This window comes from Pantherophis guttatus, chromosome 4 (genome assembly GCF_059756535.1).
Source record: "Pantherophis guttatus breed Tessera chromosome 4, ASM5975653v1, whole genome shotgun sequence".
Taxonomy (NCBI): Eukaryota; Metazoa; Chordata; class Lepidosauria; order Squamata; family Colubridae; genus Pantherophis; species Pantherophis guttatus.
In genome coordinates this window covers 54,200,225-54,224,810 of record NC_142066.1, presented here as the reverse complement: position 1 = coordinate 54,224,810, position 24,586 = coordinate 54,200,225, and the positions used below count along the sequence as shown (strand labels likewise).

Genomic DNA, 24,586 nt, shown 5'->3' with positions numbered 1-24,586 from the left:
CCTTGAGAACTGTAAAGAAGGCATGACACCAAGATTCTATAGCCAAGCTCTTTTTCCAACAGCTATAATTATGGTTATAGGGTTTTAGTATAAAGCCTCTTATATATGGGCATTGGAACTCAGAGGTATAAGCCCACTTGCACCCAAAGACAGAATGCAGCAAGAATTTTGATATGGACTACTTATATAAGAAGGGGGAATCAGCACAAATAGGACTTTTTTTATTTACAAGGATAGTAAAACTACCTAGAAACGGATAAGAAAGATCAAAATCTAGTTTACTGCTATGACCATGAAATTTAACATCAGATGGGAAGTGATAGGATAAAACAAGATTTCCTGTAAATCGGAAAATGATTCACCTTCAAACTTTGCAGAATCCCAACATTAGAAATTGCAAAACAATTTTTTTTTTAAATTTGATTTATATGCTGCCCTTCTCCGGAGACTCAGGGCGGCTTACAATGTGCTCAGCAATAGCCTTCATCCTTTTTGTATATTTATACAAAGTCAGCTTATTGCCCCCACAACTGGGTCCTCAATTTACCTACCTTAGAAAGGATGGAAGGCTGAGTCAACCTTGAGCCTTGGCGAGATTTGAACCTGCAGTAATTGTAGGCAGCTGGTCTTAATAACCAGCTTAATAACAGGGTGCCTTAGACCACTGTACTACCAAGGCTCTTCCAAATTTTCCATTTGCACTACAGCAAATGCAGAAGATGATTAGCTTGCTTTCCCAAGGAGGTAGAAGTAATATTAACACTCTATGTGGAAGTCATAGACAAGATCAGGGACTAATATTTAGGGAGCAAACCTCTTGACCCATAGATTTATCTGTTTTCCTCACTTCAGCAATTCTCAAGCTCACAGCTCAAGAGAAATGTAGTAGTTATGCCTTCAAAGCTTACTTTTGTAACATAAGATACATCTGGATGGTATTTGGGTGGCTTCAACATGAGAAGTATGCGGTCATATAGTTGAATGCCACTGAGAGATGTTACCCCCATGTAGAGAAAGATGCCAAAGAGCACTGCAAGTGGAATCAGCTTCAAGATGGGTTCCATGAGTATGGACAGGCCTGTAGGTAAGCAAAAGACAATGCTGCAGATTAAAGAGATTTAATTTTAAAATATTAATGTAATTAAAGATTATACAATACACACGCATCACCACATTGGAATGGAACAATTGTAACATTCTTTTTCCCAATCAGAAGAGATAAGGAAAGTAACCTTGCCTAACATTCTTACTCATATCAGTTGGGGACAAGAAGACATTCACAAGTAGAGCATAAGGTCAGTAATCAGTTTTGGCTCCAGTTTTGGCTTATCAAAAGTATACATTTCCCCCCAAATGTGAGAGCTGTCCTTTTGCATATTGGGTTAAGCACAGGGGTGAAATGCTCCTGGATCAGGCTTGATCGCCCAGTCCAGTAGTGATCTTGGTTGGTGGTTCATGATCCGGTAGCAATGGCGGAGTAAAGCTCCGCCCACCCACCCCCTGTGTCATTACTTCCTGGTAATGTGGGAAACCAGGAAGTAATGTGTTTTTTACCTTCTGTACATGTGCATGCGCTTCCGAACCGGTAAGGAAGGTAAGTAGATTTCACCCCTGGTTAAGCAGTTATACATCCAGTTATTCTAAAAATAATCATAACTTCTTGTAACAACAGTAGGAACAGGTAAATTGGATATGATGGGAATAAGGAGTTTATCAAAGCTCATATATCTATAATTTAGATATTTAGTTCAATGTATGCACTGCAACTAAGCCTTAAGATAATGCAAAGGAGGGTCAAGTCCTATTACAGGTAATCCTTGACTTACGTCCGCAACTGAGCCCAAAATTTCTGTTGCTAAGCAAGACAGTTGTTAAGAGAGTTTTGTCCCATTTTACAACCTTTCTTGCCACAGCTGTTAAGAAAATCATTACAGTTGTTAAGTTAGTAACACAATTGTTAAATGAAGCTGGTTTCCTTTCCTTTCCTTGACTTTGCTTGTCAGAAGGTTACAAAAGGTGATGATAATACGATCCAGGGACACTGCAACTGTCATACATGCCAATTGCTAAGAGTCTGAATTTTGATCACATGACCATGAGAATGTGAAAAATGTTCATAAGTCACATTTTCAATGCTGTTGTAAGTTTGAACAGTCTCTAAACAAATGGTTGTAAGTCAAGACTATCTGTATTTGCACTTACCCATCTATTATTTTTTTTTAAAAAAAGGCATCTCATTTGTTCTTTAACCACTTTAAATGTGAACAGGATGTAGGCTGTTTTAAGTTAAATCTTTGTCAATCATTCAATATTTTGATGATTACCTTTAAAGTCTTACATATCATAGGATAAGGTTCCTTGCGGAACTGCCTTCTCCCAAGAACCTTTGCTCAACCCACATGCTCCGTCAGTGACAGTACTCTGTTTTAAATCTTGTCATTTTATGGGGTCCTAAGAAATGTGCCTTTTTTGTGATTGCTCCTGCTATATGGAATCATTTTCCACTACCACGAATACACAATAGGCCCAAACTCTGCTCGCCTTAAGACCTTAAGATCTGGCGCTTTCCTCAGTTGTTAGGGGCTGGAGTGTGAGTTCCTCTTGTCGCTGTTTTGTTGTATGCTTGGTTGCCATATTACATTTACGTTTTATATTGTTGTAGATCAGTGTTTCTCAACCTTGGAAGCTTGAAGATGGGTGGACTTCAACTCCCAGAATGCACCAGCCAGCACTGTTGGCTGGGGGATTCTGGGAGTTGAAGTCCACCCATCTTCAAGCTACCAAGGTTGAGAAACACTGTTGTAGATGGTTTTCATTAAAAAAAAAATATTGGTTGTTTATGTTCCATGCTAATCAGAATCACACTGTCTGAGTTGGACAGCCTTGTAAAACTTGAAATAAATAAAAATAAATACAATCAATGGAATCTTTTGTAAAAGAACTCACCCACAAGAAGAGCCACCAGGAAGCCAGTAATCCTCTGTTCCTTGACCTCCTGGATGCAGGCCTTTTCTCCTGGCAGTGTAGTCTTGGACATAATTGTCAGAGCATTAGCATGAGTGACAGTCCTCACTGTGGTGGCACTCAGCCAGGGCATGCCCAAAAGTGGTGCAATACCTCCCATTCCAACAATAAGAAGGAGATCGAGATGGAAACCTGAACCCTTCAGCAACTTCCTCTCAGGTTTGCTTACAATCAGCCTGAAGTGGCAGCAAAATTAAAACAAAATATTTATTTGTTATTTTAGTATTGTATTATTGATGTGACATCTCTGACATCAGGATCAACCAAAACATCTTTATCAAACTTGTACATGCATGTTTTATACTGGAGTTGATATGAAATCAATGTAAAATTGGAACCCACATAATCACCCATTTCTTATCTAAATGCCTACAGGAGGCATTTCTTGAATCCCAACTTCCTTTCCCCCCTCTTTTTATCTATTGCATGTCCTTTTGACATCCTTTTGACCCATTCCTGGGTCAATCATTACTTATCTTCATTTTATCCCATCTTTTTCATCTTTCCCCAATTTCTTACGTGGTAATCTGTGTCTCCAAGAAGATGAGAATGAAAACCAGGAGAGCTGGCAAAGCTGCAGCAAACAAAAACCATTTGGGGATTGGCTCTTTTAATGGATGGATAAACCAATCCCGTTTGTCAGTATTGGAAACTTGAAGGCCTTTGGGAACCTTCAATTTCTAGGAAAAACAAGAAAAGTAGAGAAAAATCAGTGGACTCTAGATCCATTAGTATCTTGCTCATCCCCATATTTAACATAATAAATCTTTTCCCTTCAGATATGGATGCCAAAAGGGAAGATTGGATGGGCTTTGTGAATTTCTTTTTGATTTTCCATTCACTACAAGCCTACAAGATTTTCCGTTCACTACAACACTTCTGATACAGTATAAGAATTTTACCATTGTCAATGTTGAAATCAGATTCAATGGCCATTGCAGCTAACTTCTATATTTGGAATGGGCAGATTGTCATTCTATTATTTTATTTTAAATCTCTTAGGCAAACTCTCTTGAAAAAAAATCAAAATTATTCAAAGAGGAGGATTGTGTATGAGCACCTTCCTTCCCTTCTGGATGGAAAGGGCATTAAGCCCCAAACTGTTAGACTAGAAACAAAAGAAATAGGGTGAAGGAGCTGCATTAATAAATAAAACAATTGTTACCTGAGTGTAGGTATCTTTAATAAGATTGTCTGCCAATGTCATGATAAAGATGGCAATAGGGACACCAAAGTCACCAATCACCCGGCGAAGCTGTCAAAAAATAAGTGTGTTAACATGGCAGTAATGATTGGGGGATAGAGTGGGTTGATGTATCAGAAGTAGAGAAGAGATTCTCAGTTTCTAGACTGCTGTCCACACTAGCATTTGAAAGAAAAGATAATAACGTATTAGAAAGTCTACTCTAAAATCCAAATGGTGGCCTTCTCTAACTTTATGCATAGTAACAACAGGGGACTTTTAAAAATTGTTCTTAGAGCAGATTTCCCCATTTGCAGCTGGTAGAACTTTCACAATGCCACTCAGCCAACACAGTAATGATATAAAATCTATCCTCATTACTATTATTTTGGCCCAATTATGGTTCAATGACTATAAAGAGTGCTAGAAATTGCTAGTGTGGAAATGACCACACATTCAGCTATTAATGCAGGATTGAAACCTGTGGCCCTTCAAATATTTCTGAAGTGCTCCCAGCAGCCCCAGCTATTATGAGCAATTGTCAGAGATCTGCAAACTGTAATTTAGCTATACCCTCAAACTCTCTGAATGTGTGCTAATGTATTATTTTTAAAAAATCTAAATGATGGAACAGACATCTGTACATTGGGGAAGAAAATACAGCTGTAATTTTATAATATTATATTGGGATTTTCATCTGAAATATATCAAGAATAAATTGCACTAAAATTGCACATGCACTAAAAACGACACATTTCTCTTGCAGCACAATACATTATGGGTGGATTTATACAAAAGTTCCATTTTAACTGAGATTGATATTCTGATTGGTAAATATGATAGAATGGCAGTCTTACTGAATTTCACAGGGATTACTTTCAGGCTTTTAATCCATGTCTATCTGGATCTATATCTACATTTATGTCCTTGGAAGCAATCCTTGTGAATTATATAAAATTGCAATGCTAAACACTATAAGATTTCTATAGGAAACTGAAGTCCCTTCTCTTTATTTAAAACCTAAAATTTTCTTTTTTTGACTTCTAAGATTTCCCTATATGTCTGTAATTTTTTTAATTGCCTTTGTAGATTTACACATTAGTATGTAGATTTTTAAACTGAGACCCTTATGCTCAATCAATATATTTTTATGTTCGTTACAAACCATCTAATCCTGGGGTTGTCCATTTAAATATCAGCTTGAATGTTGCAGAAAAGCAGCTTAATTTTATTTATTCTTGGGAGAGTCATCCAGTGAAATAACTTTTTGTGGCTTATTAAAGCGATCAGTTCAATTATTCAATAGCAAGCCTCTCTGAATTCAATAAGATTTATTTCCAGGTAAGTGAATTTCAGTCTATGTGAATTGCAGCTCCATTGATGATTAAATACTTTGCATTTTCTATTATAATATTTGTAACTTAAGCTGATAATTAAAACCTTTCTCCCAGCATCCCACAGCTTCAATTTACAGGGCACTTGATTCCAATTATGGATGGAACACAGTAGACTAAACCCCTGTAGGCAAGCACAGATTTAAGCTCCTTTCTTTCAAAAGGCTAAGCAAAAATTCTATTTCATCCAAGCCCTAAAGACGATTTACCCTGCCAGGGAAAAAGCTGCTGTTTTTGAACTTCCGTAAGAAGAAAGCAATGAAAAATGTTCCTCCCATCAGCACAAGAGAAAGCAGAGCAGTATTTGGTACAGGTTCCCTTGGTTCTTCCTCTCCGGAAAAGGTGATGTTTTTATACACGCCTTTCAGAGGATGTGCTTTAAAAATCTGCAATGGAAAGAAAATAGGTTTAAAAGCTGCGCAAGCAGGAAAATGAACTTTTTTGACAGTAAGATTATCTAGTATGGACTCAATAGATTATTGCTTCATGTGGCGGAGAAGTTCCTAGCCACCCCCACCTAACATAGTTTTTAATGACCATATGAAAGCGGTAAGTATAGATACCACATATTAGAATAGATCAGATTTTGCTGATTTCTACAACATAGTGATGATCTCAAGGTATTTCTTAACTGATTTACTGCAACCAACAAGTATTTCCCATCTGTTTTCCATCCACCTACAAAGAGAAGGATTGGTTACCATCAGCAGATTATTTAAAGTAGAGATGAGTTGAAATATGCTCTTTTAGCCATTGATCTCTCAAGACTTTTAGGATTTTGAAATCTTTCGCTATGATCTGAGTTGGACCTGGAAACAAGCAAGTAGTTAATTGTGATCTTTTAAAATTGGCAATATGAATTCAAGCTAATTTAGGTAGCTGCCTTCTGTACAAACTGCAGCTTCTGAAGAATTTTCAATGGCAAAGTATTTGCCATTGTTGAGTATTTCTGTTATGAGATTCTCAGAAAGAATCACACAATCCCTGTCTCATAACAGTCACAATTATCTGATCAGTCATTTTTAAAGAAGTGCTTTCACTATTTATTCACAAAGATGGTTCTAGAAGGCTAAAGTTCAGTACTAGTAGTGGGTTGCTACCGATCGCCCCGGACCGGGCAAACTGTAGCATCGGCGGTGGGAGGCTTCACTCACCCACCCACCCGGACGCTTCTGTGCATGCACAAAAGCGTCACGCGTGCGCATGTGCACACACGCCCTTGAGCGAACCAGTAGCAATGGGTTTTGAAACCCATCCCAGTTCAGTACCTTTAATATGTATGGACTTCAATTTCTAGAATTCCACAGCCAAAATATTGGTTGAGAATGCATACTTGCTTATGAAGTCTACACATCTTAAAGCTGTAGAGATTGAGAAACACTTCTGTAAAGTACTGAACATATTTGAGATCAATCACTACTGGGAATAAGATGCAGGAGTATACAGAACCTTGATCTGATGCAGCAGGATTTAAATCCTCATTCCACTTGTTAATAGGTTTCAGAACAGGTTTCTGGGATAATGTCACATTGGGTGAGATTTCAGGCTAAATGTGGTTTTAGAAACAGATATTTTCTTTTCTGAGATGGGATTTATATTATGAAAAGAATTTATCCTTCTCTGCTTCCTTGCTGTTAATGGCTTACATATATATGACTGAGAAAAAGAAAAAAGAAAAACAAAGCATTCCCTTGGTCCCAGTAATTTTTTTCTCCTCCTAATATTATTTTTATTAGTCATTTCAAATGAATAAATACATGTTGTAATTTGTCTGCATTTATACACATTTATCCTGATTTCAATAAGGGGTAGCTAAAATAGGAAGCCACACATTAATAAATCATATGTATTTCATTCTTCTTTAAACTTACATTCTACTTGTGGCAATATGAGTGTATTCTTAAATATAAATGAACCCGAATTTCTGTTCTAGAAGTGCATTCAACTTTCTCTCTCTCCTCTTTCTATCAAGGGGTAGCATGTAGGAGTCTTATTTTGAAGATTTTGCAATGAGCCTGACTCATATAGGAATGAATTTTCTGACAGCTGGCAGTATACAAAAATCTATAGTTATCTATAGTTCCTCCTTTCTCTTATTCTCACGCAGTTAGTTCAATTATATTTATCCAATTAGCCCAAGGTTGGAATTTTGCATAATACAGGAAACCAGGTAACAACTACACAGACTAGGTTCTTCCTCAGATATGCAAGGGCACATAGTTTGCTCATGTGAAACAATTAATATCTAACAAAGATTGAGCTTTTTAAAATAAAGATGGAACAGCACCTTAGTTATATCTGTGTTTAATAATAAAACAGGAAAGGAAAAAAAGCAAAGGAGTTACTGCAAACTATAAGCAATTACTACTTGCTTTAACAGCTACTTACCAATGAGAGAGAACAGCTTGGTGGCAGCGGCAGCGGCAGCATTTGCAAAACCACAAAAAATAATCATAGCTGCAATGCTACCCCTCAAGGGCGAGTAGGGGTGGGGGCCAAAGGAAGCAAAGCAACAGGCAAAAGTGGCTATGTGGTAATATTTCAGATATTCTTAATGCGATATTCGAAGTCCTGCTTACATATGCTGGTTTCTTCTTGCAAATTTTGTGCAAAGTAAGCTTTGGAATTGTGCGTTCAGAGGACAGGTATTCCCAGGGACCGTTAACTGCTAATGGACAGGGGGGAAAGGACAAGTAGACACCAAGAAATTACTTCTTGAAGTAGGAAGATTCCCAATATTGATGTGGGTTGTTTTTTTTTTAAATTGTAACTGTGTTCTTTGTGTAACTGAGGCAATTGCTATAGCAGTTGGGTAATAGTTTGTTGGTACGGAAGCATACGTTGAACAAAATGCTTCAATATACATTTCCATATTTAATTAGTGCATTCAAAAATTGCTATACATGCCTATTTCAGGAATTGAGTATTAACAACGTATCTAAGCTCTACAATCAGACAAAAGCAGTTGATCTGACAAATATGGGGTTCATAGTGCTCAGATTCTGAATGTTGATAAACTAATAGCAATATCTGCAGGATAGTAAATAAGGAACATATCATCTCAGATATAAAAACATTTTCTTTCTATTTGCCAAAGAAGAATTTGATTCTTAAAATATAAAAATAGTAAATATTTAGATATTTCTTCCAGGTATGTAATAACACATGGGCAAACAATAGATATAAACTCAAGGTAAACCGCTCCAAACTCGATTGTAGAAAATATGACTTCAGCAACAGAGTGGTCAATGCCTGGAATGCACTACCTGACTCTGTTGTTACATCCTCAAACCCCCAAACCTTTAATCTTAAACTGTCTACCATGGACCTCACTCCATTTCTAAGAGGTCTGTAAGGGGGGATGCATAAGCGCACCAGCGTGCCTACCATCCCTGTCCTACTGTCCTCATTTATTCATACTCATTTCCTGTGTCCATGTCCATGTTTATACTTATATCTGTTTTCTCATACATGTTTGACAAAATAAATAAATAGATAAATGTGTTTAATTTTAAATGCAGATCTAGGGTTATTCCGTTTTGAAACCATAAGGTTAACATCCCTTTTCATAAAAATCTAAGACTCTGTGAAGAAAAAGCTCAAAATCAGGTGTTATTTGGGCCTCCAAATTCTTTAAATTTTCCTAATAAGGAGCTGAGGAAAGTGTTAAAACATTTGTACTGGAATGAGAAGAGGGCCTTTTATGAATCATATTTCCCTGGGATTTCTTGAGCTATCTATCTAAGCTTAATGATTATGTAAGGATGACTTTCTATGGTATCTACCTTCCCCAGATGCTTTCTCAGTTGAGTCATCTGCTTAATAAATCTTTGAAGGAAATACCCAATGCTTAGAGCTCTTCTGTGTTTTCTGGATTGCTTTTACAAAACCTGTCAGTTGCCATATTTACTTAATCCTTGAGGTCCATATGTCTGAGTTAGTATGGCAGGCATTCTGTATATATTATACTATCACAGACTCAAGGCCCTTGTTATTAGATGTGAATGAATAGTATTTTGATTTATTTGTGTACCATTCAGGAAAAGGGTGTTGAAGGGAGATACAGAAATCTCTTAATAAATAAAACCACATTTGGGTATGGGGATTAAAGGCACTAAAATAGACACTGAGAGTCTTGAATTCTAGTCCTTCTTTAAGCATAGAAATAAATTAGGTCAGTCATTTTCTCTCAGCCCTAGAATAGGAAGTAAAAAACACCCCAGAAGATGGTACTGTAGGAAAAATCACTAGAAAACCACTTCTGAAAATGTTGCTAAGAAAACTGCATGAATCTGTCCATATAGTCACCCAAGATTCAAGTCTGATTCAAAGGATTGTAACAATAATGTTCATTAAAGCTTGGATAATTTTGCTTTAATCTTCAAATTAAAACAAATGAAGAAACCCACTGGAGTTGTCTCCTTTAGGCTATATATTTTAAAAAACCCAATTCCTGGGTAAGAAATTCCTGGCCTTCAAGATATGGCTGATCTAAAAGTTTCAGCAACCCTTATTCCTGGTCAGAATTGCTGTGGCTAGTGAAAGGTGTACTTTTTGAGAGACATGGGTTCTCTACTCCTCGATAGTTGGTGAGCAAAATGAAGCACTGTCCAGCTTGAGTTACAGTAAATAGATGCTAATTTTTCTTCCCTTGGCAATCAAAGTCTGTAAAATTAGTGGTCATCTGAGCTTTATGGTCATTCAGCCTGGACTCTATGCTGTTATGCTTGTGTTATATAAACTGGCAAGATACACTATCTGTATATGGCAAGAAAAAGACTGACATATTTGAGAACCATTTGACTCCCACTTATTATTGGATTTGTGAAAAGTTAATCACTCCTTAGCTTGGAGAGGGATTGGTTTGATGTAAGGGTGAAATCAATGGTGGGTTGCCCCCGGTTCGCACCGGTTCTATAGAACTGGTAGTAAAACCAACGGGAGGCTCCGCCTACCGACCCTGATGTCGTCAAAATGCTTCTGCACAAGCGAAGCGAGCGTGTGCGCGCGGCCCCATTGCGAACCGGTAGAAATGCTACCGGTTCACACCAGTTCAGGTGGTTCAGGCGGAAATCCTGCTTTCTAGCGAATCTATATCGTGTGGCACAGCTGTTCCCCCCCTCACTGTTCTACTTACCTTGTTAAGCCTTCTTTTTCTGCACAAAGTGTGCATTTGGCATGCACTGTGTATGTGCAGGTGCAACGTGCTTTTGGTGTGCACTCTGCATGCACGGGCAGCGAACCGGTGGCAATCCATGGATGATTTCACCACTGGTTTGATGGCTTTGATCCCAAGTATCAATTAGATGACTTTTGAAATTTCTTGGCTGGAAGTTAGTTAATCACGTGGGATCTGGAAAAACACTGCATCATTGAGGTATTTCATAACTTTACTCCTTTCTTTTACTTTGTTTTTCAAGATTGACTAATTCGTCAGAAAAAAGGACCAGACCTTTTCATAGACATTGAGCTGACCACCTGGGACTCAGAATGAGAAAATAGATAATCAGACCAAAGAAACCAACCATTCTGACTTGGATAGCTATCACAATTTGGAAAAATGGCTGGATTAGATGAGAAAGTTGAACGCTTCAGAGATTGCTGAACTTGGGGAATTTACCTGTTTGCACCCATTTACTTTTCACACTTTGTGTATTATTTGTTTGCAATTTACATTCTATCTTTCTTTCAGGAACTTTAGATAGCATACATAGGACTTCTTCCTCCAATTTCTCCCATAACAGCAACCCTGAAAGATAGATTGACTGCCTGAAAGTCACCCTTCTAAATTTGTTTACTGCAGAAAGAGGGTTTACTGTTCTTGCTGCTGCAACTATTAAACAACAGGCAACAACAATCTGTTCCCCCCTCTAGCCAGCAAAGTAGCAGGTTGAATTGCTCCCACTAGCATCACAGGTTCTTTGCAAAAGACAAGGAAGCAAAAAACGGTCCCATTTTCTTAGCAGCCCTGATACAGACTGCTGATTTCCTTGTAACATTAACCAAGGGTGTGGGGGTCGTGGACAGCAGTCTGTTCAATGCTGACCAACCTGGGCACTGAAGATTTCCCAGCATCTCTAGTATGTCAGTAATTGATTGTATGCATTTTTTCCCTGATTTTATGGGAATAGTATCATGAATCCTTGATGGGAGACGTTACTTGATTCAATTACATAAGAGATACCTTCATAAATGAGGGCTTAGGGACTTAGATGAGGGAATTGAAGGGGAACTCTTCAAATTTGCAGGTGACACTAAGTTGGCAGAAATAGCCAATACCCTAGAAGACAAGCTCAGGATCCAAATAGATCTTGGCAGACTTGAACAATGGGCTCTACCGAACAACATGAAATTTAATTTGAAGAAAAACAAGGTTTTACACATAGGCAGGAAAAACCAAAGGCAGAAGTACAGGGTAGGCGAAACCTGGTTCAAAAACAGTCATTGTGAGAGGGACCTTGGAGTCCTAGTGGACAATCACTTAAACATGAGCCAGCAGTATGTGGCAGCAGCCGAAGAAGCTAATACAATCCTTGGTTGTATAAACAGAGGCATAGAATCAAAATCACGTGAAATATTACTACCATTTGATAAATCCTCAGTAAGACCACACCTGCAATATTGCATCCAGTTTGGTCACCAAATTATAAAAAAGATGTTGAGACTTTGGAAAAATGGAAAGAAGAGCAACTAACATGATTAAAGGCCTGGAGAAAAAATATATGAAGAACGATTGCAGGATTTGGGTATGGCCAGTCTGGAGAAGAGGATTAGGGGTGACATGATAGCAGTATTCCAGTATTTGATGGGCTGCCATCAAGAAGAGGAGGGATCAACTTATCTTCCAAAGCACCAGAAGTCAAGTCAAGAAACAATGGATGGAAACTCATCAAGGAGAGAAGCAAAATTGCTTAACGCACTGTAAGCCGCCCTGAGTCTCCGGAGAAGGGCGGCATATAAATCAAATAAAAAAAAAAATCTGGAATTAAGGAGAATTCTAACAGTGAGGACAATTAACCAGTGGAACAGCTTGCCGTCAGAATTCATCACTGGAGGTTTTAAAGAAAAGACTGGACTGCCACTTGTCTGAAATGGTATAGGGTCTCTCACTTGAGCAAGGGGTTGGATTAGAAGATCTCCAAGGTCTCTTTCAGCTCTATTCTGATTGATTGATTAAGATTTTGGGCTCTGATAGTAAAATGACGAATTCAGCTCCAGATGCAATAGTGGTCTTCAAATCTTTACTCAACCCTGTATTTGTCCCATGTGGGACAAATGAGACCTGAAGTAGCTCTACTTTAAGATGGCTGTAAGAGTTTGGTAGTTCTTTACATAGTCTGCATACCCATGATTAATGTAAACATGTTTTATTGAATCCAATTGTCTAGTTACACGACATGTCCTAATCATGTGAACTGAAATTGTATAATATGTCAGACTTAGATATGGTTGGCTGCTCTCTAATTCAGTGTATGTTGTCCATAAGAATACAGTATATGTTGGATCTCCTCATATTAACTTTTATCCATCTGAAAAAGATGAAAAACATGTTTTCATCTTCTCTAGTAGGATGGGCAAATTATTTCTTCAGGCCTTTATTCTTATAGAATTGAATTGGTTTTGGACTTATTCCCTGAGACCAGAAGGATATTATTTGGGCTTTGCTATCTGAATGCTTGGCTTGTTCTGTGATTGTAGTGGAATGCAACTTTTTGAGGCTGATTAACTGTATTGTCCTTGATCTGTTAAACTGAGTTGCTATTTGGAGAGTAATCGTCCCAACACAAGAAGATATTAGTGGAGGAGAATATCAGGCTGAAGAAAGCCACTCTAGAAACCAAAGATGAAAGCATCTTATCACAGGGTAACTCATATATAACTTTCCTATATATGAGTGTTCCTCAGGAGACAAAGCAGTGAAAGAAAGAAGAAAGATGGCAAAACACAGTACCCTACCACTAGATTTTTAAAAAGATTTTAAAATCGAGATTGAGTTGCCTGGTAACTACATCCATTTACTGTTTAGGTCAGCTGTCCCAGCAATACATGGTGTGTGTGTGTGTAACAATCTCAAAATGGCAAGTGTGATTAAAGTCCTACTCTCTTTTAATATGACACCTGCATTGCACAGACTGGAATGCAATCAAACTTGGGTCCTCTGGTAGCACCTACGTACCATTTTCACCCCACTTCTTGGATGCCCCTGCTTCCAAGATCTTAACCCTCCATCAGTCCTGAGCTAAAAAGCCAACTTGAAAACAAATCATTGTCATGAAAATCTATCCAGGTGATTGCTAAAATTTGATATCAACATGATATCAAATTTGATTATCCCGGCCTGGACTGACGGGGTAGTATATTTTAATTTTTTTTAAAAAACTTTCTTGATTTTTATATATATTTGTTGTTTTTAACAGTCGCTTGATCGACTGTCGTTGTGAGCCACCCTGAGTTCTTGGAGATAGGGCGGCATACAAATTTTATAAAATAAATAAATAAATAAATAAATGATAGCACTTACTCAACCTTTACATTTCTGCCTACTAGCTATGCAGGCTGAAGTTCTGGAGTTTGTGATCAACACAACTGGGGGGGCGGCGTAGTAAGTTGAAGAAGGCTGACTGTTGTTGTGAAAGAATAGCCCTGCTAATCTTCTGCAGAAAATAACAACAGTCTTGTGGCAGTCTTCTGGCACATTCTTGACTTTCATAGCCTTAAAGGCTAAGAAATCTGTTATCACATAAGTGTTTTTGGATAATAAAGGTATGACTGTCTTTTCAAAATAATTGTGCAATAGGTGACATTATGTGGTCCACGAAATTAGATAAATGTCATCAAATAGCACAGCTTTCTCACATGAAAATTCCATTCACATTCAAGAACATAGAGATCTTAAAAGATCCAGTAATTCTGGAAGATTTGGGCTACTTTTAACTGAATAACAAATTACATTTAATAATTGATTCCATTTTGGAGATGAGTGGCACCCTCTTGTGGTGTTCCCAGTGTCAGGGTGTTCCTAGATCACATGATGATAAATTAATCTTTACAGTGCTGCAAGATATTGTTTGATGACTGAAAAGATGTATATGGGCAGAAATGCGGAGGTTAATGTATGTCTGGATCTTTTGCTTAAAGATGTTAGGCATCCATGTTTTCTCTGCTTCTTGATTCTCCTGATGTTTTAGCTCATCATCTCAAATCTTTGCCTTGTCTTGTCCAGTTGTCCTGAGCTACCTAATCCAATACTATCAAATCTCTGCAGGGGTGATTCTAAATGAAACCACCTACAACAGCTCCCTTTCATCCTTCTTCCAGCTTTCCTCCTCCTCCCAATCCTTCCTGCTCCCTAGTTTCTATGGAAACCGTATCTTGGCAGTGTTGCTTCCTGGACCAGCTTGTTCTGGGGAGTGGGCTGGGCAAAGAGTAGACAGGCAGATCTCTGAAGCAATTTTACAAAAATTCAGAAGCAGATGCTCTAATAATAACAGTAATCATGTATAATGGTGAGGATAAGAGGAAGGAGATTATGGCAAAAACTTGAGCAAAATAACATACTGTAATCAAGATATATGTTCCAGCAGCTTGATGCTAACCTTTCCTTTTTCCATGCGTGCAAAAGTATGGGATACCACAGATACCATGTTTCTCTGAAAATAAGACCCGGTCTTATATTTTTTTCGGCTCCAAAAAAGCATTAGGGCTTATTGTCAGGGAAACACAATATCAGGGTGATCAACCTGGCTGGGCACCACATCCCCAGGGTGCACACAAGAGATGGCTAGCACATGGAGGCCGATGGTGTTTGGCAGCAGCTGCAATCCACTGGTCCCTTGGTCGATGCTCTTTGGGACTGCATAGCCCGTGCAGCGCAGGTGAGTGGATTATTTGTCCAAGTAGCAGATTGAGACAGAGGCACAGAGGGAAGACAGGTGATCTGGACGTGTTGTGCGGGCCTCAGGAAAGCAGAGAATCAGTGGGCTGGAGTGGGAGAGCGGCCATGGGAGGCTCATCTTCACACAGCAGCACTGGCAGCAGAGGCACAGGGGGGAAGGCAGGCAATTCCGACATGCTGCATGGGCTTCAGGCAAGCTGAGAGATGCAAAGACGAGCGTCCCACGGCCACTCGCCTGCTTCAGGCCACCATCTCTCAGCTTTCCCGTGGCCCACATGGCACATCCAGATTGAGTGCCTCTCCCCACGCCTCTGCTTCTATCTGCTGATTGGACAAGTAATCAACTGACCTGCACTGTGTGGGCTGCGCAGCTCCAAAGTGGTCTGACCAAGGTGCCGGCAGGCTGCAGCTCCTTCCGGATGCCATCAGCCCCTGTGCCCTTGCTGCCCCTGGTGCTGGCCACAATCACACACATCCCAGCTGATGATGGTCTTAACTGGGGCTTATTTTGGGGGTAGAGCTTATATTAGGAGCATGCTAAAAATCAGGATAGGGCTTATTTTCTGGTTAGGTCTTATTTGGGGGGAAATTGGGAGGCCTAGCCTTTTTAGCTTGATTTTTCCATTTGTAAAATGGGAATAAAATTGAGCAGGATATCATGGGGAATAATGTATAAAATAATTTTATAGTGTACCATCACAGGTACACTATAAAATATTTATTATGGGAGGCATGGTGATTACAATGATTACCCCATTGTAATCCCAAACTCATCACTTTATAGTTGCAACTTGTTTGCTCTCCCTTAGAATTACTGTCATAGTTGATTCCATTTTTACAGATGTAGAAAGTAGGTTTGATGATTTACTCAAGACCATTTACTGAGTATATGAAAGGACCGAAATTCCTGCTGACTGTTGGATTGACAAAAGATTAAATAAATATGCACATGTTCTTTTTAAATCAACATTTACCTCTGCTATCAGAATACTTAGTTACTCTTAAAGCATTGCTATAATGCTGTTATTTATTTACATAAAGTATTTGTTTGGTTACCCATCAAAAACACTGCTCTGGATGGCCCACAACAATAACAGAACTATAAAAACCACAAAACAGCAAATCATGAAACCAAAACAAAACCAGAGCCTCTATCATCTCCTTGGGATGCCCCATAACCAACTCCAGACATTCTCATTTTATCCAGCACCTGGGTAAGGATGGCCTTCCAAAGGACTAAAAGGCCTGCCAAATAATTGGGTAGAGGGTGTCCCATAAGATAGGGGCAGCCATGGAAAATACACACTTTTCTTTGCCCATTTTATAAGTTAGTGGTTTATGTAATTCTCACACTTACTCTTCTGCTTTTTAAGTACCCAGAGAATTTTAAATCACCTTTATCATTTGAAGCATTAATTAAAAATGTTTGCACGGAGTAGTTACTGAAGGCAGTTGTCGTTATTTGCCTAAAGTAATAAAACTGGAAATCAAATGAAGATGTGGAAAAAGTTAATTATTTATTCATCTTGTAATCCATGATCATGACGTGGATAGCAAGACACCCTGGATATGTGACATTGGAAATGCAAACTATACAACTAACACACATGTTCTTCTCAAGTCATAACAGTTGCTATAAGAGAACATATATGACCTGGAGTGTGATATACAAGTTATGCAGTGACACATGTATGGCCATAACATAATGGGATTTGGCAAATGCATGGAGAAGTTGAGAGGAGGCAAAAGTGACCAAGGCCTTCTTTTAATTTTGGCCAGAATGTTTCTAATTTGGTGAGAATTTAAAGAATTCTAGAACAAAAAGATAATATTTATAAAGGACATACTGCTTAGAACTTGGGACCCCAAATCTACTTCAAAATAATGCCCAGCATTCTAGCACAAGGAATAAATGACACAATGAAGAGAAAGAAACTGATTGCCTTACTCTGCGGTCAGCCTTACCTCAAGCAGGTCATCAGAAGAACATAACACTTCAGCAGACAAATTTTCATACCTCTGTCATAGATTTGGATGTACTATTGCCTTATTATTGTAATGTCATCAAAATATGTTAGGACATATCCCCAAATTTCAACCACATAGCCAATGAATAGAAATTCTGAGAATTTGTTGTCATGAAATGGAATACACATACTTTGTTCTAAGAAACAAAACTACCAGTAACTGTCATGCAACAATACAGAAAGTATGAACGCAATAAATCACATTACCTTGATGAGATTGGAAAAAGTTTCCTGGATGAAGATGAGGGAGATGAGGATTGAGAAGATCTCCTGAGTGTAGCGAGAGATGTAACGCACCAGGAAGCTGCCCTCAAAAGCCACCACCAATATCACTATTAGTATCAGCCAAAAGCCAATCCAGACTCTCCCCACAAGGTATTCAATGTTATAATTCGTACAAAACTATATGGATAGACAAGGGAATGGGCATGAGGAAGGAAAAGAAAAATTCATAAACTATATAGCTGAAATGCAATTTTTCCCCTTCATTTGCACTTTCACTTTAATAAAACAGATATTTGAACTATCAGCTTTTCCAGACTGACATCTTATAAAACTTCTATTTTGGCTAGTTGGGAATTGGGGAGTTGAACACATATATGAGGATATGAGAAAATGACCGGTGTAAATTTTTCAAGCTTATGGTCACAGTGATGAAGCTTCACATTTAACATCTGTGGGGAGATAGCTGAAATCTAAATTTGTCTTCAGATGTTTTTTTTTATTGTTATAGCATTTCATAGTGCTTTCCTACAAAAGTGCTGTACTTAAATTCCAAAGTTAGCCCAATCTTTGTTACACTACTTGATTATTATGGGAGTTTAAATTAATATGTTATCAGATTGGAAAAGGCACAATATTCTATTGCTATGGAAATAAGACTGAGTAAGCATGAACTGGAAAGTTTCTAATAATGTAGGAATAATTTTGTTATATAAAACACTGCCTGGTTAGAAGCCACCTAAAAACATCTTTATTACTCTCCAGCACCTAGAAATAGGAGATGCTACCTGTAGACATGGAGATTGTTTCATCATATATCTTATAGCCAAAATTGTCCATCAATTTCCAAAATGGTCTATTGTTTTAAAATAATTTAAGCAAATGACCACCACTATGGATTGTTTAGCCATAGTTGCTTAAGCCATTATTTGCTGACCACTAATAGCACACTAAACTATTATTTGCAAAACGACAATTGATGGAATTATACAAACTACGCTCAGATAAACTACATCAGGCGTCTCCAACCTTGGCAACTTTAAGACTTGTGGACTTCAATTCCCAGAATTCCTCAACCAGAAAAGCTGGGAATTCTGGGAGTTGAAGTCCACAAGTCTTAAAGTTGCCAAGGTTGGAGACCCTTGAACTACATTACAGTTTAAGGCAATCAAATCCAGTTGCTCCCTTGTAGCAACAATCTGGTTCCCTTTTAACAAGTTGTAGTGATTTCTGGCAGGATACTTACTGCATAAAAAGCTTTTTCAAAGACCAAAAGGGGGCCAGAGAATCCCACAACAAGGAGAGGCTGAGCTCCCAGCAAGCAAAAGAGTCCACTCTGAACTGCGGTAGAGAGTAGAAGCTCAGAGACTCCTATCAGACGTTCTGTCTCTTCAGCTGAAAGCAAATAGGAAACAATTAGCAAAAATAGGACCAGCCCAGGCCTTCTTTCGGCCTCCATTGTCCAGGAGTCAGAGATTTATATGGTTTAGGATTTGTCACAGCCTTTTTCATAACAATGCACATTTCTCACAATCGAAGTGTATTTTTCAATACAAAATCTTCCCGGTAAGACATGAAATCATATTGAACGAATACCTCATAAAACTTTTTTCAAGCTACTTTCTACTGTCTTTGGAGAAACCTACCTTTAGCCCAGTGTTTCTCAGCCTTAGCAATTTTAAGGTAGATAGACTTCAACTCCCAGAATTCTCCAACCAGCTGTGCTGGTGCTGCACTCTCAGAATTCCCCAATCAGCTACCTGTGCTGGTTGGAGAATTCTGGGGGTTGAAGTTTGCAGATCTTAAAGTTACCATGATTGAGAAATACTAGGCTAGCCTATACAGATCATTCAAATGTATTTGCTTTTCAGACTATACACTTTAGGAAGCAGCTGAAAAGAATAAGAAAGGAAGAGAAGTCTGGGCTGGCAGCCATTTTTAAAGTGGGAGAGAGCAGAGCTTGATTTAATGCAATGGCTACATGGGGATGTTCGCAGTCTTTTCTGAAACAGCAAAAAGTGTTTGAATGGTAGAAATAATGAGGTGTGTGGAAGTGCCCAGTGATGGGGTTGAGGTCTTTAGATTTATTAAAGACTGGTTATGTATTAATGGCAGGTAGGACCAGGTGATCAAAACTATAATGATATGTGGAGGATGACCTTGAGGGTAAAGGAAAAGGATGCTGCCTAGGAAATGAACAGACAAGTGGGAGAGAAACCTGCCATTGTTTAACAGCCAGAGAAAGAAACTTAGGAAGGACATACCTTGATCAGGCTGTGAAAAGAAAAAGTAAGAGATCTGTACTTTCAGACTTGCAAGATACTGTTAATGCAGCCTTAAAAAAAAGTAGTATTAGCTGGTCTTATTTTGTGTCTTGTTTGCCTGGAAGAGCTGACAAATCCCTTACCCCTTTTTAACATGCAATGCACACATTATATATATATGCCCTATGGTGTGTGATACATTCTCCCTTTCTGTTTAACATCTACATGAACCTGCTGCGTGAGATTATCCATCACCGTGGGCTGAGATATCATCAATATGCTGATGACAGCCAGCTATATATCTTGGCCCATGTTGAGTTAAGCAATGACATGACCTCTCTCTTGCAGTGCTTGTAGGCTGTTAAAGCCTGGATGGGGAGCAATGGGCTGAAAGCGAACCCTGATAAGATGGAATGGCTTTGGGTTTGGAGTTCTTTGGCCCATGGATAATTGCTATTTCTAGTCTTGAATGGGACGGCATTCAAGACGTACCCAATGCATAATCTGGAGGTCCTTCTGGACTCTAGACTCCTGCTTGAGAAGCAGGTGATAATTGTGACCAGAAGGGCTTTTGTGCACCAATTGCACCCTTTCCTTGACAAATACCTGCTCACACTCATTCACACCTCCCATCCTGACTATTGCAATGTACTCTGCATGAGACTGCCCCTGAAAAGCATTTGGAAGCTTCAATTGATTCAAAATGTGGCCCACATGGTTTGTGCAGGCCTAGATGTGCTCATGTATCACCTGTTCTGCAGGAGCTGCATTGGCTGCCAACTTGCCTCTGGGTCCAATTTAAGTTACTAGTTGTCATCCTCTAAACCCTACATAGCCAGATTATTAGAAGGACCATTTTTTCCTGGTCATATCTACCCAACCCACCAGAGTGGGAAGGCAGAGAATGCTATGGATCCCCTCTCTTACAAGATTCCATGTACTGGGACCAAGAAGGAACTTCTCTGTGATGCTCCTTCCCCGTGAAGATAAGATTGGCTCTCACTTTTACACTCTTTCGCAAGGCTCTGAAGATCTGGTTTTGCCAACAGGCCCGGGAACCTCAAAGTGGATCTCATCTGGTGGCTTGTTTGATTGTTGCCACTAGTTATGTGAGAAGTTACTGTTTTTTGTTTTTTTTTATATTAGATTATAATTTGTGTAAACAGCCCAGAATGACTGAGGGTGAACTGGATATAAATAAATAAGTTCAATGAACTTATGAATGAAACACATTGGGGCAATACATAAATTTCCTCTGATCCTCTCCAAGAATAATTAAGTAAAATTACATGGTTGAAAACTACAGCATTACACCACTATCACATTGTATAAGTCTTGGTGGTGTAGTATAGATATTTCCATTCTCCACACTGTTGTTTACTATTTGCTTTTTGTGTAATTTAGTAGAAACCTGGTATGTATTTTACCAAGATGAATGACTTGGTCTTTAGCAAGACCTCCTTAGAGCTTCCAAGTCAGGTAAAAGAAGTACATGTCTTCTGTCTGATAAGCATAGCATTAAATATTGGCTGGCTTTTGAGTATCTTGGTTTAAAAAATAATAATTTCGGACTGTTTTCATAATACTCGTCATTACAACTTTTGTGTATTGTGATCTTGTAAACTGTCTGCTCTTTTCATCCCTTGCCCTTTGATAGATTCAATAACCTAGATTGGGTGTTGGCAACCTGCAGCTCCAGAGTCACATGCAGCTCTTTGGGCCCTCTACTGCGGCTCCCTGTTCCATCACTGGCTGGCCCTGCCCCTCACCCTCCTCTCCCAGTAACTCCTTGCCTGGCTTGAAAAGGTAAGGGTGATGGTGGGGGGTGGAGAAATGGCCGGGGCTGATTCTCCAGCATCTCACTCTTGCTGGAGCTTCTTCCAGCCCTGGTTGGTGCTGGGTATGCCTCGGTCGCTTGGAGAGATGCGCAACCTGTTCTCCGCCCTGAGACACTGGCCCAACCCAGCCACCACTGATGCCAGCCTTGCTAACACGAGAACTGGTGGGGTGGGAATGGAATCTGGGAGGAGGGGACGATGGAAAGGGGGACAGGCCTGCAGTGCCCAGCCATGGCTTTTAGAAGCTCAGGGCAGTGGAAAAGGGGGCTGGCCCCCCAAACTTTGCATGCCCACCCCGGGAGTCAGGAAAGCCAAGGCTGGGCCAAGCTAGTGAGCTCTCCTTGGGGCTCTTCACTACTCCTTTTCTTCTTCCCCCTGTGCACTTTTGTATACTTTGGCCGAGCCCACTGGCTCACTTGAGGAGGGTCTCCCCGCTCATGCACACACTCCTGGCCCCACCACAGCCAGCCAGGGGATCGCAAGAGGAGGAGGAGGAGGGTCGCCCAAAGGGAAGCCTCCACTGTGCTTTGCGCTCGTTCCTCAGCCAGCTCAGATCTCCAAAAACAAGAAAAGGAGTAGCAAAGAGCCCCAATGAGAGCTCGCTGGGCTTTCCGAGAGAGTGAGAAGACACAGACACAGATACAGAGAGAGAGGTACAGAGATACACACACAGAGAGACATAAACACACACACACACACACACACACACACACACAGATACAGAGATAGGGGGAGGGAGAGGGAGAGGGAGAGGGGATGTGAGGGAGAAAGATACAGAAAGAGATATAGAGAGAGGCGGGATAGGGAGAGGGGAGAGAGAGATGCAGAGAGATACAGGGAGAGGGGAAGAGAGAGGGAGGGGGAGAGAGAGATACAGAGAGAGGGGGAGAGGGAGAGGGGGAGAGAAAGACCCACAGAGAGAGATACACGGAGAGAGGGAATAGGGAGAAGGAGAGAGAGTGATATAGGGAGATACAGGGAGAGGGGAAGAGAGAGGGAGGGGGGAGAGAGATACAGAGAGAGGGAGGGGGGAGATAGGGAGAGGGGGAGAGAGAGAGACATAAAGAGAGGGAGAGAGAGGGGGAGAGAGGGAGAGGGGGGAGAGAGAGATACACAGAGAGAGAGGGGGAGAGAGAGGGAGAGGGGGAGAGAGAGGTAGATACAGTGAGAGGGCGGGAGAGAGAGTGAGAGAAAAGGTTTTTGTGGTTCCTGGTTCTCTGTCCTAATGACTGGCTGGGTAGGCATAGCTGGGTGTGTGTGTGTCATGTGGGAGTGAATGATGTCGAGTTGGCCATGCCCACCCAAGTTTTGTGGCTCCTTGTGGTTTTTTCCTGTGGGAAACGGTTCCAAATGGCTCTTTGAGTGTTTAAGGTTGCAGATCCCTGACCCAAATCTATATTGTTAAATATATTTTGCAATTCCAGCAATCATCTTCAATTCAACTCCTTCAAATCTATGATAACTGTATCATATGATTCAACATACATTTCTATGGTGGAATTTGAAAAAGCACATTGTCATTGATTCTATAGTATTGCTTTGTTCTTAAAAATAAAGATTTGTTGGAAAATTATTGACTGAAAAACTATTTTTTCTGAAGCTGAAGGGAACAGTAATTTCATATACAGGTAACCTTAAATCATTTTTGTTGCAGACACCATGAAAATTAGTGTGTTCCTCCCTCCCTCCATATCTCTTCCTTTCCAAATGTCTATATCCTTCTTTGCCTCTTCTGTTATCTAGTAACTCTATCCTTATTGTTTTAAATTTTGATTTTTATCACCAGACTTGGAGAAAATAAACAAATAAGCATATAATATTTTACTAGACAGTTTATGCTAGCAATACTGGCTAGGAATTATAGTCCTAACCCATCTGAAGCACTCACGTTTGAAAACACGCCGCTTCTTATTGTTTGTCTGTCTGGCCCAGCACAAAGTTAATTCCAGAGCATTTTTTAAAAAGTATCATCCTCCTGACCTTTAGTATGTGATTACATTTCAAGGTGCTGTTAATTTCTCTTACCAAGCAGGCCTCCAAAAGTAATGGCAGGAGAAAGGGCAGCAAAGTAGATGAAGATGACTGCAGCCAGGCATTGTGGGTTCAGAGCATCTTTGATGTCACTGAGATACTTGGGGTACCGACGTTTTATGTCTTTCACTAGCCCCCCAAAAATCCTTCCAGTTCGGCGCAAGGGATCATCCGAATCTTCTGCTGTGATGTCATGGTCTTTCAGTTTGTGCGCTACATGAGAAGGAAAGGGGAGGTTTTCAGAGGGAGTGCCTGCTTGGAATGTGAGCCCACTTTTTATGGGTATTTGGTGATCTCTGAAGTTATTTCATTCATGATCATGAAGGTTGCCCTGTATAATATGGATCTTTAACATCAGAGAAACTCCCAGCTGAGTTATCTGGATAGACTATGAGACAATGGTGTCTAATTAGTGAGGTTGTCAACAATATTTAAATGGCAGGCAGGTTCAGGTTTTTAAAATGTGCATTGTACACATTAAAAGGTAAAGGTTCCCCTCGCACATACGTGCTAGTCGTTCCCGACTCTAGGGGACGGTGCTTATCTCTGTTTCAAAGCCAAAGTGCCAGCACTGTCCAAAGACATCTCTGTGGTCATGTGGCCGGCATGACTAAACACCAAAGGCGCACGGAACGCTGTTACCTTCCCACCAAAGGTGGTCCCTATTTCTCTACTTGCATTTTTTACGTGCTTTCGAACTGCTAGGTT

General features: G+C 39.8%; 1 protein-coding gene across 3 annotated transcripts in view; it reads right to left on the bottom strand.

Annotated features, from left to right (window-relative positions):
- The window catches only part of SLC4A1 (solute carrier family 4 member 1 (Diego blood group)), a 61,925-nt gene that overhangs the window by 6,619 nt on the left and 30,720 nt on the right, over positions 1–24,586 (bottom strand). For all 3 annotated transcript variants that reach the window (XM_034415920.3, XM_087893990.1, XM_034415919.3), the window contains 8 exons: positions 23,873–24,091; positions 18,992–19,140; positions 17,731–17,925; positions 5,811–5,987; positions 4,190–4,279; positions 3,544–3,704; positions 2,947–3,200; positions 909–1,078 (listed from right to left, as the gene is read on the bottom strand). In XM_034415920.3, coding sequence (XP_034271811.2) covers positions 909–1,078; positions 2,947–3,200; positions 3,544–3,704; positions 4,190–4,279; positions 5,811–5,987; positions 17,731–17,925; positions 18,992–19,140; positions 23,873–24,091 — 1,415 coding nt within the window. The remainder of the gene's footprint in view (positions 1–908; positions 1,079–2,946; positions 3,201–3,543; positions 3,705–4,189; positions 4,280–5,810; positions 5,988–17,730; positions 17,926–18,991; positions 19,141–23,872; positions 24,092–24,586) is intronic.